This window comes from Schistocerca cancellata, chromosome 1 (genome assembly GCF_023864275.1).
Source record: "Schistocerca cancellata isolate TAMUIC-IGC-003103 chromosome 1, iqSchCanc2.1, whole genome shotgun sequence".
In the NCBI taxonomy this organism is placed as follows: Eukaryota; Metazoa; Arthropoda; class Insecta; order Orthoptera; family Acrididae; genus Schistocerca; species Schistocerca cancellata.
The window spans coordinates 423,250,613-423,270,012 of NC_064626.1; the positions used below are offsets into that span (position 1 = coordinate 423,250,613).

Here is a 19,400-nt window from a genome sequence, read left to right on the forward strand (position 1 = left end):
GTTGTTTTTACATCCTGTCAAAGAAATTTCTTAAGTTTTGTCTAATTCAGCATATTCTATCGTGTTCTTATTAATTGCCTGAAACATTCAACTTTTCCTTCAGTAGTGGTCTACTTACATTTGGGATTAAGTTTTCTTTTGGTCTCTTCACACCCCTGACAACTATTATTGTTTGTATAAGTACTATTGTTAAATACTTGCCTGTTTTTCCTACATCCGCAAAATTCATTTTCTTTGATGCTAAACTTCCTTGTAATTGTAATCTGTTGTACCTCCCTACTCACAAACTCTCATCTATGTTTTGAACTTCCTGCCTAATGAATCAGTTTCTTTCTGGTTTTGTTAGCTACAATCAACTGGGTGAATTGCCCACAATATTGTTTGCCAAACAGCAATATCATCCCCAAGATCACTACATTATTTTCCCCTCAAACTAGTTGTCTGCTATTACCTTAACACTATTATAATACTCTGCTTTAAAAGTTTCATCCATTAACCTGTGAAGTTAAGATTCCCCATCCGTGCAAGTATCGATTTTCTTTCTTCTTCTTCTTCTTCTTTTCCCCAACCCGTCTGCTACAGGATAGTCAGGATGTACGGGACAAGGAAAAAATTGCCGGATTTTTCGAGGGTCTCCCGGTTAAAAATGCACTTTCTCCCGGGTGAAATGACACTTTTCTGGCGTTAAATGACAGTATACTTTCCCTTGGAACCGTAAAACTTACCAATCATTTGAAGGTTAAGATTTTATACACTGGCGTGAAACTTCCCGGCAATTTAGGAAACGAAAACCAGAAACAAAGAAAGAAATAAAAAAAAGAAAAAACAGCTTTTAGAAAAATCTTTTATGTGCAGCAACATGTACTCTGACTATTTTCGTATAACTTAAGTATACAGTCAAATTCCACGGAACACACAACGTTAGTTTCCGAGGTATTGAAATCGAGATTGCGATGCGCTTTTGAAAGCCAATCGCATTAGCTCGCCAGCCGATGATCCCAGAAATTCGCCGCATTTACATGGTGCACCCAAAACCGAATTTCGTAAACCGATTTCCAAATGCCGATTTGGGTGGTCATATAAACACTTGAAAATCGATTCTGGAAATCCGCTTCTGGTTGCCGCTTTTCCAATTCCGCAATCGATTTTAGCTCCCTTGTAAACGCAGCCGGTATTGAAAAGTGCCTGGGCTGTTAGGTTTCGTCTTATTTTTAAAAATTTTCTGCTAATACTGACGAAGTGGCTTTTCTAAAGCTGTTTCCGAAATTCAGTTTTCGTCGTTCGGTTGATGTGTCGCAAGTAAACGTAATGATTCAGAGCATAGGATACGTGATGTAGTCAGCCTCTAGCAACATCACTGTTAAGTAGCGCGAACGCACAAATAGGCAAAGTTAATAGTTTAAATTAATGAACATAGTATAGCCACAAGTGAAGCTAAGCTTTCAAATATAATATTTGTCTTTTTTGAGTATGTTACATTTCGACACATCACACAAATGTACCAGCGAAACTTTAAGCAATGACATAAATGTCTGGTCTTGTGGGCTCGAAATTCTTCTAAGTAGTTGGCTCTCAAAGTTTTAAGCTTTAAACGAAAACCAAACACACTGTGATTTAATACCCACACGTAACGTAATTCACGTAGCGTAAAATGAAACGTACTTTGAAAGTAACGCTTTTCAAACCACCAGTCGAAACATTTTCCCACGACCTGCTAGAATTCGTTCCAACAGTTGTCAGAGGGCCAGAAAACGGCGTTTGTGCATTAAGAGATCTTACATTACGTCATAAACGAAACAGGACATCAGAAGATACTAACATTACGTCTTAAACGAAAGAAGAAATCAGAAGATACTCCAAGAGCACCGGAATTTCGTAAACCATACTAAATTCGGCTTAAGGGCACAGTCGTATGTCCAAATTCACAAAGAAGTACGACACAAACTGATATTAAACTTCTCAGTGTGGTTTTCGGGATGCAAATTTTCTTGGATTATCAATGCTGTTATTATCTCACGTCCCAGAAGATAAAAACGTGCACTTGAAATTTCGCAAACAGTTGACACTAGACAATACTATTTCAAATAAATTGACTGCCTCTGCGGAAAAGACTAATTGAAATCAATTTTTTTTTACCAAATCAACAAAAATAACTTCATTGTTTTGGAAGGCAATTATTGCCCGACTGCCAAAAACCTGGAAATAAAATTAAATCAGAAAATTGAAACTGACAACGTATGTTAGCCTTCCGTAATTATGTGAATGTATTTATAGCTCCCGGCCACAGACATACGTATCGTTTTCATTTGGCTTGCGAGCTGTAAACGAAGAATAAACAGCAAAATCACCAAACTTAAACAAGGTGCATGTGGAGACTACAACTCGGCCCACAACAACTCAGACTGCTCTGGGCATGCGGGAATCTGGCAGCTTGGGCGCGCCAGAAAAATTTTTCCGGTTAGTATCTGATCGCTTCTTGCTATTGCTGATGCAGCTAGAACCGCACTTCAAGCAGCAAGAAGCGGGATAAGGTACTTCTCATATGCGACAGTATTGCGCATAAGAGCGCTGGTAACTGCTCAAACGAACCTACTATAAACCGTTGTGACGTCACACTCATCGGAAGCAATCTGTTGTTTTGAAGTATTGCACTCTTCGTCTTAAAGCCTTTGACATATTTTGCTGATGGCAGACGCTTGTGTGTGCACTGTGTTTTGTTGTTCTAAATGGTGCATTTCCTTTTTATTTAGTTTTTCTCTCTCGTTTATGTTTTATTGCTGCAGTATTATTTTGCAGTAGCGGGCAAAAGAACAATTCTTTGTTAGTGTATCAGTTCTTACCAGTCAAAACTACAAAAATTTAACTGAAAACTAAAACAATGGAAATTCCCACAATGCTAAAAAATTCCCGGGCTCTTCCCGGTTTTCTCCCGGATGAAAAAATTCCCGCGTTTTTCCGGGATTTCCCAGGGCGTGTACACCCTGATCGGTAACCCTGGGCTCGGTATGGGGCGGCGGTGGAGTGGAGGGTGGACTGCTGTGGCCTGTTGTGGGGTCGTAAACCACTGAGGGCTACCGTGGGACGAAGCCTCTCCGTCGTTTCTAGGTCCTCGGTTTAATACAATACAATACACCCTTATAGTGCAAATTTTATTTTGTTATTTATTTTTGTGGTCGGATACATTTCCTGGTACCAAAGTCATCACAGTAAACTGAAGGAGAAAAGACAGTTCAAATGGCTCTGAGCACTATGGGACTTAACATCTGAGGTCATCAATCCCCTAGAACTTTGAACTACTTAAACCTAACTAACCTAAGGACATCACACACATCCATACCCGAGGCAGGATTCGAACCTGCGACCGTAGCAGTCGCGCGGTTCCGGACTGAAGCGCCTAGAAACGCTCGGCCACCGAAGCCGGCCCTGAAGGAGAAAAAGATTGTGTGTCATCTGTGTGTAAATCGTGTAATCATACTTTAATTGTTCATGTATTGTATTTCTGGAGGTAGAATTTGGGGACTAGCCTCCCAGGTGCCTAAATGAGTGTGGTAAACCACACTCAGCCTGACTGGTACACCAACGCACAGTAGTTAACCTACTATGCAGGTGCGATCTGCGTCTAGTTCGCCTTCATGTCTCGCAAGCAAAACCAACCACAGTATAGCAATATGACGCCACTTCCAAGGATTGGAGTCATTCAACTACCACTTCCAAAATTTAATACACAGTTTGGAAGATGTGCATTGCGTACTTTTACTAAACACTAAATAACTTCAAAAATAAATACTGACAATTCAATAGAAGAAACTCTTATGGCTGAAGTTGATTGCAATAGAAGTGTTATGCGTCACGTAATGCTTACCTCATCTCTGTCATCCACCTGCACCCTCTTATTTTCCAGAAAGCTCTGGAGCCCACTGATATTGTCATCTGAAATATATGCTGATAATGAGCGGTAACAGAGCGATACCATTGAATCAGTGCGGTGGAGGGTCTGGAAACAAAAAGAGACAGAGCAAAAATGTAAGTAACAGCGATAAAAATCTTTGCTTAGAATGCTAAAAAAATCATCAAAAGTAAGACACATGACACAGAACACAGTTTTAGCAAAGAACAATACTTCTTATGATGGTCTAGAACAGTAAGAGAGTGCAATTTTATCTAATACTAGTTTCACTGAAACTATTTAGTCTAAATGTTCTACATGACAAACAGAAAACACAACCCACAGAAAAAACATTTCCTAGAAACAAGCACTACCAACGCTACAAGTTTTCACAGCTGACACAAGCAGTTAGAGAACAGGGTGTCACAACAATTTGGAACTGGTTTTAGCCATACATACACAATGTGTTTTTCATTAATTGATTCTAGCTACCTAACACCCATGTAAATCCACACTGAAAACATTTCCCTTTTACACATACTTTAGTCGGATCAAAAGTGTTCAAAACCTACATCATTCACTTTATTAATCAGTCAAACAAATGAGCTAATTTCAAATTTCAGTCAACACTACAATATTAACAGAAGCCAAGTCTGATACAACTGTTAACAAATATTTATCAACTACCAAGTTAGTGGGCCCCTTTCTCTTTTTCTTTTCGCAGTTTTTAATGTGGAGTGCAACTTTCCATCATTGGTATCAATTCCTCATTAGTTAGTCTTGACCTCTTCTAATGACAGGCACATCATGCAGAAACAGTTCCACTCCCAGTCACAAACACCCACCGTCTGTGAGTATCGATGTAAACCAAAGCTGAATTTGCGAGTGCTCTCAGCACTTGGTGTCGTGATGGTGAGTGTTGGTACACTCCAGTTGTGGGTAAGGGCACCATCTGGTATGTGCAGTCGCAGAAACGAGTAACGGTGACGAGAAGGTGCCTGGTTCTGACTAGGGGCCATATTCTGCTCCATGCCATCAGATCCACATGAAACCAACTAGTAAACTGCTGGCTTTCATCTAAAATTACATCACCAATCACAGCTACTGTTTGCCTTAAAAACTGTATTTACTAATGAGAGACCAACTGTAACATGCAAGTAGTTTTAAGAAAGTAATTTGCAGGTACATCCCGAACATCATCCCAAAACTAACAACTCCATTTCTAATCAAGAACAGTTCTTTACACATTTATCCATTTCTATTTAAAGAGCTATCCGTTGAGTGAAAAATATCTTTGAAATCAAGTAAAAACAAGACGCTGCTATGATCCTTTCAATACAACGCAGAAAAAAATATGCTCAATATCTGTCATCTGCATCGCAACTATGCTTTGATCAGTCCAAAAAATTATAATTACACCATCATTTTTTTTGTGTTAAGACAACATTTTGGAGAATGTTAAGGCTGCAAGATCACATCTTTTAAAAAAAATTCCCTTCCACCAAATATTACGTTTGCTTCATACAACTTATAACTAAATGATATAATGTGTGACGAAACAGAAAGAAAAGAGCGTGCTTTGCTATACTGTGACTTTTACGTAAGTTAGAAAATCTGTTCAAGTAATCCTCTGCGAAAACTATTTACACCACAACTGACTGTAAAACTATGATCTTAGGGAAGGAAATTTGCTGTGATCTTCCTTCAAGAGCACTCAGTGGGGTGTGTAACAAGAGCCTATGCTCTGCATATAATTGTAATTACTGTACGTCATTTTTTCAAGCATTTACTTTAGAATGCTAAGATAGGAAAGTACGGAGAACATACAGCAACAAATTGAGCACGGTAAAAAAAAACTATTATAATGGTACTAATGTTATTATCATTGTCAGTAGTATGTTGCGCATGCTAAATGAATATCAACAACAGCAAAACAGTAATCACGTAATAACAGACTGCGAGCCAAGGTGTCTAATGTAGTGTGGGTCAGGCCATTTGCCATTCACATGGGGGATGTTAATGTCAGTGACTTTACTGGCGAGAGGATACACTATTTGGTTAAAAGTATCCGGACACCTGGCTGAAAATGACTTACAAGTTCGTGGCACACTCCATCGGTAATTCTGGAATTCAATAAGGTGTTGGCCCACCCTTAGCCTTGACGACAGCTTCCATTCTCGCAGGCATACGTTCGATCAGGTGCTGGAAGGTTTCTTGGGGAATGGCAGCCCATTCTTCACGGAGTGCTGCACTGAGGAGAGGTATCGGTGTCGGTAGGTGACGCCTGGCACGAAGTCGGCGTTCCAAAACATCCCAAAGGTGTTCTACAGGATTCAGGTCAGTACGCTGTCCAGAGCAGTCCATTACAGGGATGTTGTTATCGTGTAACCACTCCGCCACAGGCCGTGCATTATGAACAGGTGCTCGAACGTTTGAAAGATGCAATCGCCATCCCCGAATTGCTCTTCAGCAGTGAGAAGTTGCTTAAAATATCAATGCAGGCCTGTGCTGTGATAGTTCCACGCAAAACAACCAAGGGTGCAAGACCCATCCATGACAAACACGACGCCGGCCGCGGTGGTCTAGCGGTTCTAGGCGCTCAGTCGGGAACCGCGCGACTGCTACGGTCGCAGGTTCCAATCCTGCCTCGGGCATGGATGTGTGTGATGTCCTTAGGTTAGTTAGGTTTAAATAGTTCTGAGTTCTAGGGGACTGATGACCACAGATGTTAAGTCCCATAGTCCTCAGAGCCATCTGAACCATTTTTGACAAACACGACCACATCATAACACCACCGCCTCCGACTTTTACTGTTGGCACTACACACGCTGGTAGACGACGTTTACCGGGCATTCGCCATACTCACACCCTGACATCGTATCGCCACATGTGTACCGTGATTCGTCACTCCACACAACGTTTTTCCACTGTTCAACAGTCTAATGTTTACGCTCCGTACACCAAGCGAGGCTTAGTTTGGCATTTACCGGTGTGATGTGGGGCTTACGAGCAGCCGCTCGGCCATGAAATCCAAGTTTTCTCACCTCCCGCGTAACTGTCATTGTACTTGCAGTGCATCCTGATGCAGTTTGGAATTCCTGCGTGATGGACTGGATACATGTCTGCTTGTTACACATTACGATCCTCTTCAGCTGTCAGCGGTTTCTGTCAGTCAACAGATGAGGTCAGCCTGTACGCTTTTGTGCTGTACGTATCCCTTCACGTTTCCACTTCACTATCACATCGGAAACAGTGGACCTAGGGATGTTTAGGAGTGCGGAAATCTAGCGTACAGACGTACGACAATTCTGCGGAGCACCCCATTCTGCTCTCTCACGATGTCTAGTGACTACTGAGGTCGCTGATATGAAGTACCCTGGCAGTAGGTGGCAGCACAATACACCTAATATGAAAAACGTATGTTTTGTTGGTGTCCGGATATTTTTGATCACCTAGTGTACGTAGAGGAGCACACCTCTGCATTAAGTTTTGCGTGAAATTCAAGAAAACCTTTACAGAGACACGCCAAATGATGCAGGAAGCCTACGGTGATGCGTACTTAAGCTGTACTCGGTGTTACGAATGGTTCACTTCGTTTAAAAACGACCGGACGGAAGTTAAAGACGACCCTCGTTCAGAACGCCCTTCGATGTCTACTGACGACACTCATGTAAGGAACGTCAACGAAATTGTGTATGTCAGTCGAAGACAGACTTTCGAGAGAGTGCAGAAGAGTGAACATTTTAGTTGGATCATGTCTTGAAATCCTGTGAGAAGGAAACGGTCTGAAATATGGCGAGACAATTCATGGCTCTTGCATCACGATAACGCACCCGCCCATTCATCCCTGTTGGTGCTTGACTAATGCACAAAAAATGAGATCACTGTGCTGTCTCACCCTCCGTACTCTCCAGACCTGACCCCTGCGGACTTTTTTTTTATTTCCGAAGTTGAAAACAACGTTGAAAGGACGAAGATTTGTAACGATCGACGAGATGAAAGAAATTCGCAGACGGCGCTTCGCACGTTCCGGCAAGAGGCATACCAAAGACTGCTTCAGGAAATGGGAAATAGCGTTGGGAGCGGTGTATCAATTGTGGAGAAGAGTATTTCGAAGGAGACCATACACAATATGTAAAAGGTAGAAAAATTTTATGGACCAAGTTCCGTAATTTTTTTAATAGGCCTCGCACTTGCCACACTTGGATCGAATGTGTCGCTATTTTAATGATCCAAATCTGCTATACTGGCCATCAGGACTAGACTTTTGTAAACAGTATTACCCGTACACGTCCGGGTGAAAGTTTTCCACTTATTCAACATATTGCACCACGGCAAAACAGTGACAATTAAAAAAAGCAATATATAAGAAAAACCGACGTAAAGAATGCTATACAACCTACATTGAAATAGTATAAACTTCTTTTCATTTCAAGTAAGTATATTTGGCAGTAAATTCCATTACCTCCTACAGTACATTAATATGGACATGTAGTTCTGTTCTCGTAGTCGATTTCTCTCCAGGACTGCATTTTTCAGTTGCGTCACTGTTCCTGCCAGAGAGCGGTATGATGTAAAGCGTTGAGGGATGAACACAGGCAGAATACTGTTTATTGAAATGGCAAATGTATTACGATACAAATTCCGTGCATTCCCCGGGAACTCTCGTAGTATTTTCACAGTACTTGGATCCACATCTACATCTACGTGATTACTCTGCTATTCACAATGAAGTGCCTGGCAGGGGGCTCAATGAACCACCTTCAAGCTGTCTCTCTAACGTTTCACTCTCGAACGGCGCGCGGGATAACGAGCATTTAAATTTTTCTGTGCGAGCCCTGATTTCTCTTCTTTTATCGTGATGATCATTTCTCCGGTAGGTAGGTGCCAACAGAATGTTTTCGCAATCGGAGTAGAAAATTGGTGATTGAAATTTCATGAGAATATCCCGTCACAACGAAAAACGCCTTTGTTTTAATGATAGCCACTCCAATTCACGTTTCATGTTTGTGGCACTATCCCCCTACTTCGCGATAATACAAAACGAGCTGCCCTTCTTTGTACTTTTTCAATGTCATCCGTCAGTCTACATCTACATCTACATTTATACTCCGCAAGCCACCCAACGGTGTGTGGCGGTTCCCACACCGCACAGCATTATTCCAGAATAGGGCGGACAAGCGTGGTGTAAGAAGTCTCTTTAGTAGATCTGTTGCACCTTCTAAGTGGTCTGTCAATCAATCGCAAATCCTTGGTTGGCTCTACCCACAATATTATGTATGTGATCGTTCCAAGTTAGGTTATTTGCAATTATAATCCCTAAGTATTTAGTTGAATTTACAGCCTTCAGATTTGTGTGACTTATCGCGTAATCGAAATTTAGCGGATTTCTTTTAGTACTCATGTGAATAACTTCACACTTTTCTTTATTCGAGGTCAACTGCCACTTTTCGCACCATACAGATATTTTACCTAATCATTTTGCAACTCGTTTTGGTTATCTGATGACTTTACAAAACGGTAAATGACAGCATCATCTGCAAACAATCTAAGACGGCTTCTCAGATTGTCTCCTGTGTCGTTAATATAGATCAGGAACAATAGAGGGCCTATAACACTTCCTTGGGGAACGCCGGATATTACTTCTGTTTTACTCGATGACTTTCCGTCTATTACTACGAACTGCGACCTTTCTGACAGGAAATCACGAATCCATTCGCACAACTGAGGCGATATTCCACAGGTACGGAGTTTGGTTAGAAGACGCTTGTGAGGAACGGTGTCGAAAGCCCTCTGGAAATCTAAAAATATGGAATCAATTTGACATCCTCTGTCGATAGTACTCATTTCTTCATGAGTATAAAGGGCTAGCTGTGTTTCACAAGAACGATGTTTTCTGAATCCGTGCTGATTACGTGTCAATAAATCGTTTTCTTCGAGGCACTCCATAATGTTCCAATACAGTGTATGTTCCAAACTCCCTCTGCAAATCGACGTTAGTAATATGGGCCTGTAATTCAACGGATTACTCCTACTTCTCTTTTTGGGTACTGTTGTGACTTGAGCAATTTTCCAGTCTTTAGGTACGGAACTTGTTGTGAGCGAGCGGTTGTATATAACTGCTAAATATGGAGCTATTGTATCAGCTTACTCTGAGAGGAACCTGACTGGTATACAATCTGTACCTGAAGCCTTGCTTTTATTGATTTAAGCTGCTTTGCGACACCGAGGATACCCATTTCTATGTTTCTCATCTCGGCAGTTGTTCTTAATTGGAATTCAGGAATATTTACTTCGCCGTCTTTGGTGAAGCAGTTTCGGAAAATCGTGTTGAAAACTCTGCTTTAGTGGTACTGTCATCAGTGATTTCATCGTTGTTATCGCGCAGCCAACAGTTTAACAAAATGTTTAAATGATCGAATACCGCCTGCAACTGTCGGTTTCACTTTATTTCTTGCACTATTTTACAATTTCAGCCTTAGGCCACTTTCTAATATTTGGAAATCAACGATGGTACGACATCCAATACTAGTCGCGTGCTCATGTTGTTTGGCTGTGGACACTTTTTAAATACAACTTGCGCAATTGTCTAGTACTGGCATGGCATAACCGCTGATTTTTGATAAATGTGTGGGCTACAAATGTTTAGATACTAAAAGGTGGCCTGAGGACGAAATGTACAATATTACAACAAATAAAATAGATAGTTGCTTAACGGACTGCTAAATCATCATCATCATCATCATCATCATGTGGAATATAAATGTACTATGGTGTCGTTTGAGTCTTCCGTTGTACTACCAGTAGAGGAAGTACCCAAGGTAAAGTGCACAGCACCAACTTCGAAGTCTATTATAGGAGGGTAAAAGACAGAATTAGGAGTAACTGCAACGTTGTTACACATGAATTCAACGCAGCACAGGTGCGATAAAAAAAAGGCAATTACTGAGAAATTGGGATAAGCACGCCTACCTGTAACCTGATGGCCCGCCTCATCGTGGCCGCCCGCTACGCTGGTGCACGAGAAACAAAAGCCGATCGCCATGTGTGCTGCTATCGCTGGCGGATCCGCTCAGCAAACACACACACACACACACACACACACACACACGACCGCTACTTAAAGCTGGCGTGGCGGCATTTACAACGTTTACAAATAATATTCACCAAGGTCCTATTTGCTGTGCTTGAATGTTGTAAAATGGCCTTAAGAGATGTACATAGAGGCGAAATCTGTTATACCTGCACGGAAACTACTAACGATTTTTTTAAAAAATGTTTTTCAGTGATTCCAAATTGATTGTAACAAGTACGACTCAACAGAGGATGAGAAACAAAGGCATATCTCAGAAACTTCACAGTGCATAATTAACTGGATGTCTGTGAAACTCCCAGGAAAACTATTGTCCGCTCCGCAATATTAAATGCTACTAATGGCAGAGCACACCACTCCAAATATGAACTCGTAAATTATGTACTGTTTCTAGACGAATTTTATGGTGTCCAGAGCTTCCATAGAGGTAAGACGAAGTACGTTGTACAGGACAGAAAACAACAAACGGTCTGGCAGCTTTCAGTGTTTTGGGGAAAACAGAAGTAATTATCATTTTTTTTTCGTCTGGAGCGCTTTGCAATTTAAATGTCTTACACAAAACACGTTCCGCTTTCATTTACAAAGCCTCATCGGTGGTCGTTGGTGTTTATTGCTCTGTTTTTGCATTCCTGAAATTGACAGTTTTTTCCTCGTTGTTAACAAGTCGAAAGAACTTTGTTACATTTTTAAAACTTAACGTTTTTTCGGCATTTAGGTAATCGCTTTTTCTTTTGCTAAATTTGCGTCTTTTTGCACTTCACTTACGTAAAACGGCACAAAAGCTGTTTTCTCAGAAATTTTACTGTGGTATCGTCTTTCTTTTGGCATTCAGCAAAGATGAAAATGAAACAAAGTTTTTTCGACTTATGCCACTGATAACAACGAGGACAAAAACAAGTAGCTTTCAGAACACGTAGAAAAGAGCTATAAACAACACAATGAAAGTACTTTGAAAATTAAAAGCGAAGCGCGCCCGGTGTAAAACACTCGTAACAGCCGTACACTTAGGACGAAAAAGTAATTGATTTATGCCAAATACTGCTGAAGATGCCAATCGAAAAAAAAAAAACATCGCCCAACAAAACTTAAGGGCAACCCACATAAAGTATCGTAACATATAACAATTCGCTGGAAACGAATGGGAGTGAAGGAACCATGTTCCCAGAGATCTCCCACTCGTGCACAGAACGCTGGACGTCACATGGACTGACTATGGATGGGAAAAACTGACCGGTAAAAAATCGATATCGATATTTTAGTGCTGAATTACCCCTATTTTTCGGTATTTGTTCGGTCTTTGTTGCAACAAGCGCTTTTATTTTTTTACTAATAACTGAAATATCAATTGCTCATAGGAGCAGTGGCAAAATTTTTCGTTTTTAAGTAAACTTTTTAAAGCACGAGTAATTTTTATTCGTAAAATCTGCATTGCTAGGAAAAATTGCATTATCATAGAAAATGGAGAAAAGCGATCAGTGCTATTTTATGCCGACATGAGAATTGGTGCAGTACTGCTGAGACAACAATGTACCTGTTACCATGTGTCGTATCGTATTAGACTGTACGCGCGTACATACACTGTACAAGACTTGGCCCATCTGGTCTATGGGTAGTTTCTCACTGTCGTCGGACATCAGTTGTATTACAAATGACACTACCCCTAGTCTGGAAGCATTCTATGTAGTGTGGTATCAGGGAAGTATAAACAATACAAGGAGAAAACGCAAAACTTAAAAGTCTATTCACAGTTTACAAGAAAACTAGAAAGCAGCTGATCTACTGTCCGCGTCTACACAACAAGCCTTTATCTGCTTTTAGCTCTTGAAAACGAACGAATTAACACGAAAAATTGATTTCTTCAACCTCAGTTTTCACCCTTAACACTGATTATTCGTTATGTCCAACTAGTGGTATGATTACCGATTACAACATGATATTTTGAGTAGACTTTCAAAAAATTAGAATCAATACGAGACTACTGGAGATTTTTTTGTAGTAGTTGTAGTAGTAAACCACTTATTACTCTTCGAGACAGGCAGTGAATCGTGGGCGAACTAAAAGTTTCTTTTATTTGGCTACTTAATTTAATATTTTCATTCTATGTATCTTGAAACTGAGGCAGTCAAAATTTTTCAGTCTTCGTTTCGATTTCTACGTTTATTACACGAAATAATAGGAATAAAAAAACGAAAATCGATTATTTCAAAAACTGGTCACACTGAGCTGAGGGTGGGGCCTTGAACCTCGTCTTCGGAGGAGAGGTGGTGCAGCGCCACTCCATGGATTACCGTTTTGCTTACGGTCCGAAGTAAGGAACACATGTTTCATCGCCTGTGAAGATACGTTCGACAAAAAATTGTCACAATCAGCCTCGTAGCATGCAAGCAATTCCGCGCACATGGCGCTTCGTTGCCCTTTATGGTCTTCTGTTAGGCGGCGAGGAACCCAACGGGTACACACCCTTGAGTACCCCAACTGGTGGACGAGTGTGTCAGCATTACCAACAGAGACGTCCAGTTGAGCAGTGAGGTGTTTGTGACCCGTGACCCTCGAATGAGAATGTCCGAACGTTCCAACATTGCAGGAGTCACAGGTGTGTTCCGATGATTGCAGACGCCTCGCTCAACGACTCACCGAGTTTCTGTTCACTGCCAGTTCTCCGTAGACATTCTGCAAGTGCCTAGAAATATGTCCGAAGCTCTGGTTTTCCGCCAAAAGAAACTCAATGACAGCTCGCTTTGTACGCATCTCCATAACACACGCCATTTTGAAGGCTACATGTAGTGTAGCCACTATCGGAACTTCCTGAAACTATAGGGGCTGAAGCGGGAGCATTCCACGATGTCCCACAACAAATTCCGCGTTTATCAACCGAAACTAGCTGAGGAAAAAATGTGTTGCATTTCTTATTAAACGCCCCTCGTATTTGTAACTCCACAAATTTCGCAAATAACGGTTATCCATGACGTCATGTTATCGCAGGGGAGTGCGCTTCACACAGTTTTTCCTTCACAAGATTTCATCTCGCTACATGTAAAAAAGAATGATGTAAAGTGCCGCACTTAATGCATGTAAGTCCTGGTTACATTACGAACAGGTATTTAATGGCTCTGAGCACTATGGGACTTAACTTCTGAGGTCATCAGTCCCGTAGAACTTAGAACTACTTAAACCTAACTAACGCCCGCATCTCGTGGTCGTGCGGTAGCGTTCTCGCTTCCCACGCCCGGGTTCCCAGGTTCGATTCCCGGCGGGGTCAGGGATTTTCTCTGCCTCGTGATGGCTGGGTGTTGTGTGATGTCCTTAAGTTAGTTAGGTTTACGTAGTTCTAAGTTCTAGGGGACTGATGACCATAGATGTTAAGTCCCATAGTGCTCAGAGCCATTTGAACCATTTGAAACCTAACTAACCTAAGGACATCACCCGATTTTTACAGGAGGCAGGATTCGAACCTGCGACGGCAGCGGTCGCGCGGTTCCAGACCGTAGCGCCTAGAACCGCTAGGCTACTCCGACTGGCGAACAGGTATTTAACTGGGACGAATAATCCTTCATAAATATCAAGGAATAACAACATACGGTGGTACAAAATAACTCTCATGGAAAAGCTTCAATCAAAAGTAAAGCAATCAGTGAACTATGGAGAGAGTGTAAAGAAACTGCTGTTAGTCCTCTAATGCGATAACTTAGAAAATTAATGTACTTTCTATCATGGAATACTACTTTAGTCTGAGAAGATGTAACAGTGGTGCGTAAGTAAACACTGTGGGAACACCCCTAGACTACGCTCGCTCAACCCCACGACTAATTATTACAAATTCTCACGCTGACTTTTTCAAGAGTGGATTCAAATACCAGTTTGGTACACGCCGACAACATAAGGCTAGTGAGGATGAGATGAGAATAATTACAGAAGTAAATGAGCAGTTGACTAGAAGAAGGGATCGGTTGGTAGGACATGTTCTGAGGCATCAAGGGATCACCAATTTAGTACTGGAGGGGCAGCATGGAGGGTAAAAATCGTAGAGGGAGACCAAGAGATGAATACACTAAGCAGATTAAGAAGGATGTAGGCTGCAGTAGGCACTGGGAGATGATGAGGCTTGCACAGGATAGTGTAGCATGGACAGCTGCATCAAACCAGTCTCAGGACTGAAGACAACAAGCAACAACAATGCGCAGTAATTATTTATCCCTCGTTCCACACCGGGATGTATCAAGAATAACTCTGACAGTCCACATCCCACACTGGCCCGGCGTTGTGGCGATGGCGAGCGCTGTCTCGTGAAGGCACCCAGGGCTTTGGCGGGAACGGCGTGTGCGTGAATCATTCTTCAGTAGCCCGAAGAATCTACGACACGTGTCAGCAGAGAACTACAGATACAGCAATCAGCCGTCTGGCGCTTTTCGCGCAAACGTCTGCCTGTAAGGAAGGATAGTTATTGTGACTGCTCACACAGAGCGTGACATGTTGGGTCTCTATGGCAAAGAGTTTCACAAGCGTACATACGTTTGCCGCGTACCCATATTGAGCACCAGCAATATGAGTTACAAACTTGGAGAGAGGTTCTGGCAGCTAATACGTGTCTCATTGCTGTCATCTTGTAGTGTTCACGAAGTCGTCTTCCGAAAATTTCGTGGGTACTTCTGAACAACCCTGTGGATGCAGAGGTAAAAATGAGTGACGTGGCATCAAGGCAGAGAGGGCGAGGTGCGCTTCACGTGCAGACAGCAGTCGGGCGGCTGTGGCGCACGTGCCGGCCTGTCCGCTGAGGCCAGGAGGAATCCGGCTGGCTGTGGCGGCTTTTGTCCCGGCTGTCAGAAGGGGCCGCAGGAGGGGGGCAGGAGAGCGGCCCAGAAAGGAGAGTGGCCGCACGAGGGCCCCTACAGCCGCTCTCCACAAGAAGCGAGGCGAGGGCGCACCTCCGCCCACGCGCTGCAGGCAGCCTCCGCTGGGATCACGCGCGCTTCACTACTCTACACTGACTTCATGCGAACAGGTATCCAGGCTGTGCTTTCTTCTCTCAGAACTTCCGTGTTGAGAGGCTGTGGTCAGTGCGTAAAATTATTCGCCAGCGTTTCGCCCCCATCTCCGGTGTACATCGTCAGAGTTAAAACACTGGCAAATGCTTAGCGCAGAGGAGTCCAATTTACAGGGGCATAATGGGCTGCACAGGGGGCGCCACAACAAGAAAGTTAACACGTCATGGGTGAAAAGGCACTGTTGTTGTTGTTGTTGTTGTTGTTGTTGTGGTGTCACCGCCAGACACCACACTTGCTAGGTGGTAGCTTTAAATCGGCCGCGGTCCATTAGTACATGTCGGACCCGCGTGTCGCCAATGTCAGTGATCGCAGACCGAGCGCCACCACACGGCAGGTCTAGAGAGACGTACTAGGACTCGCCCCAGTTGTACGACGACTTTGCTAGCGACTACACTGACGAAGCCTTTCTCTCATTAGCCGAGAGATAGTTAGAATAGCCTTCAGCTAAGTCCATGGCTACGACCTAGCAAGGCGCCATTAACCATTTCTAGAGAGAGTCTCACTTGTATCATCAAGAATGCTGTATACAAATGATGGATTAAAGTTAAGTATTCCAGCAGCTACGTACTTTTCTTTATAGCATTCATTACGTATCCTGTTTCAGACCTAACGCCAGCCGGCGTGTGTAAACGCATGCCTTTCGGTTACCCGTCACTGTGGACTGGCTGTCTTGTCAGTCCACAACAGTGGTCTTCAGTCCCGAGACTGGTTTCGTGCAGCTCTCCATGCTACTCTATCCTGTGCAAGCTGCTTCATCTCCCAGTACGTACTGCAGCCTACATCCTTCTGAATCTGCTTAGTGTATTCATCTATAGGTCTACCTCTACGATTTTTACCCTCCACGCTGCCCTCCAATACTAAATTGGTGATCCCTTGATGCCTCAGAACATGTCCTACCAACCGATCCCTTCTTCTAGTCAAGTTGTGCCACAAACTCCTCTTCTCCCCAATTCTATTCAATGCCTCCCCATTAGTTATGTGATCTACCCATCTAATCTTCAGCATTCTTCTGTAGCAGCACATTTCGAAAGCTTCTATTCTCTTCTTGTCCAAACTATTTATCGTCCATGTTTCACTTCCATACATGGCTACACTCCGTACAAATACTTTCAGAAACGACTTCCTGACACTTAAATCTATACTCGATGTTAACAAATTTCTCTTCTTCAGAAACGGTTTCCTTGCCATTGCCCGTCTAAATTTTATATCCTCTCTACCTCGACCATCATCATCAGTTATTTTGCTCCCCAAATAGCAAAACTCATCTACTACTTTAAGTGTGTCATTTCCTAATCTTATTCCCTTAGCATCACCCAATTTATTTCGACTACATTCCATTATCCTCGTTTTACTTTTGTTGATGTTCATCTTATACCCTCCTTTCAAGACACTTTCCATTCCGTTCAACTGCTCTTCCAAGTCCTTTGCTGTCTCTCACAGAATTACTATGTCATCGGCGAACCTCAAAGTTTTTATTTCTTCTCGATGGATTTTAATACCCACTTATGGTGTTAGATACTCTAGCTGACAGTATTATCAACCATGGGGCAAAGACGAATGAACATGTTCCTTACAAACACTTTCTCGAACTTCTTTTTTTCACCTTTAGCATTTTGTTAACTGGCAACCAGTGACATTATTAAATTTCATAAAGGGGTTATCAACGAATCTGTCAACAGTGAAGTCTGATTTTGACTTACTAAGAGACACATGTAGATTGTAGCATTCGTTGTGCAAACATTTTCGAAAGTATGTGTTTCCACTTTGATGTTTACTATTAAGATCAGGCACCTTCAATGGAGCCTCAATAGGCCAGCCTTGAAATTGAACATGTAATTTTTGAAACTGTCAGCCTAATGGAAGTACTGCAACTGTTGACAGATTTGTTAATAAACGCTTTATGACTATGTAGCGACAGATCAGATCCTTACAGATTAATAACTGGCACCTATCACACCAACGTAGTGGAAGACATAAAAGAGATATACTACAAGACATCCCTGTAACCACTTTGATACTCCCCTCGGAAAAAAAGAGGATCGAAGCCCTTGATATGTGGCGCTATAGAAGAATGTTGAAAATCAGATGGGCTGATAACATACGAAACGAAGAGGTTCTCCGCAGAATCGGTGAGGAGAGGAACACGTGAACAAAGACAGAATGACAGAGCATTTGTTAAGGCATTAGGAAATAACTTTTTTGGTACTTGCAAGAGCTTTACAAGGTAAAATCTGGAGAGGGAGAGAGAGACTGGAACATATCTAACAAATAATTGAGTGCCAGTGCTACTCTGGAATGAAGAGGTTGGCGCAGGAAAGTTCCTCGTCACAATATTTCGTCTCCCTTCTAACCTGGACAGGTTCAGGGAGCAACTCAACTCAGCAAACCTTTCGTCTATATCGGACCGGCATACAGCTAAGTGACTATAACGCAGAAGATGCCGACCACGTCATTTCCAGCTGCCCTTTGCGGTACCATGCGACAACCAATTGATTGCACTGCTTATTGCTTTGTAGACAGTAACTTCTTCCAGCAAGAGAACGATACTTGTAAAAAATGACATGTTTTGCACAAGATGAAAATTATTGAACTGTATGAAAAAAACGTAAATTAGTCACAAACCACGCCGTGCACACACTTTATTCAACATGTAAACGTCACTACAGATATTCGGATTTAGGTTATGGCGTGTTCGATGTGCCTGTCATCATAGGCTATGATATGGCATAGACGAATTGCAAAATTCTGCATGACCAGTTGAAGTGTCGGAACACTGATGCTGTTTATCACCTCCTGAATGGCTGTTTTCAGCTAAGCACTGGTTTTGGGGTTATTTCTGTCACCTTGTCTTTAATATGGTCCCACAAAGAGGAGTCGCATGTGTTCGGATCCGAAGAATACAGCGGTCAATCGAGATCCATGCCATTGGCCTCTGGGTACCCCAGAGCCAAAATGCGGTTCCAAAGTGCTCCTCCAGGACATCAAACACTCTCCTGGTTCGATGGGGTTGAGCTCCGTCTTGCATGAACGACATCTTGTCGAAGTCGGGGTCACTTTAGATAATGGGCATGAAACCATCTTCCTAAATCTTCACATCTCGTTCGGTAGCCACTGTGCCATCAAGGAATACGGCACCGATTATTCCGTGACTGGCCACTGCGCACTACACAGTCGCCCTTTGAGGGTAAGAGACTTCTTGATTACGAAATGCGGATTCTCAGTCCCCCAAAAGCGCCAATTTTGCTTATCGACGAACCCATCTAAATGAAAACGGGCTTCGTCGCTAAAACAAGCCATGCATGCGCATACTGAAAATGGTTCAAATGGCTCTGAGCACTATGGGACTTAACATCTGAGGTCATCAGTCCCCTAGAACTTA

At 42.5% G+C, this 19,400-nt stretch overlaps 1 protein-coding gene across 6 annotated transcripts in view; it reads right to left on the minus strand.

Annotated features, from left to right (window-relative positions):
* Window positions 1-19,400, minus strand: part of LOC126176126 (kinase D-interacting substrate of 220 kDa) — a 407,030-nt gene that overhangs the window by 89,399 nt on the left and 298,231 nt on the right. For 5 of the 6 annotated variants that reach the window (XM_049923291.1, XM_049923274.1, XM_049923298.1 and 2 more), the window contains exon 2: window positions 3,863-3,994. In XM_049923291.1, the coding sequence (XP_049779248.1) occupies window positions 3,863-3,973 (111 nt within the window). In that variant the 5' untranslated portion in view covers window positions 3,974-3,994. Of the gene's footprint in view, window positions 1-3,862; window positions 3,995-4,731; window positions 4,933-19,400 lie in introns of those variants that run through there. The other variant, XM_049923267.1, reaches the window with a different exon arrangement.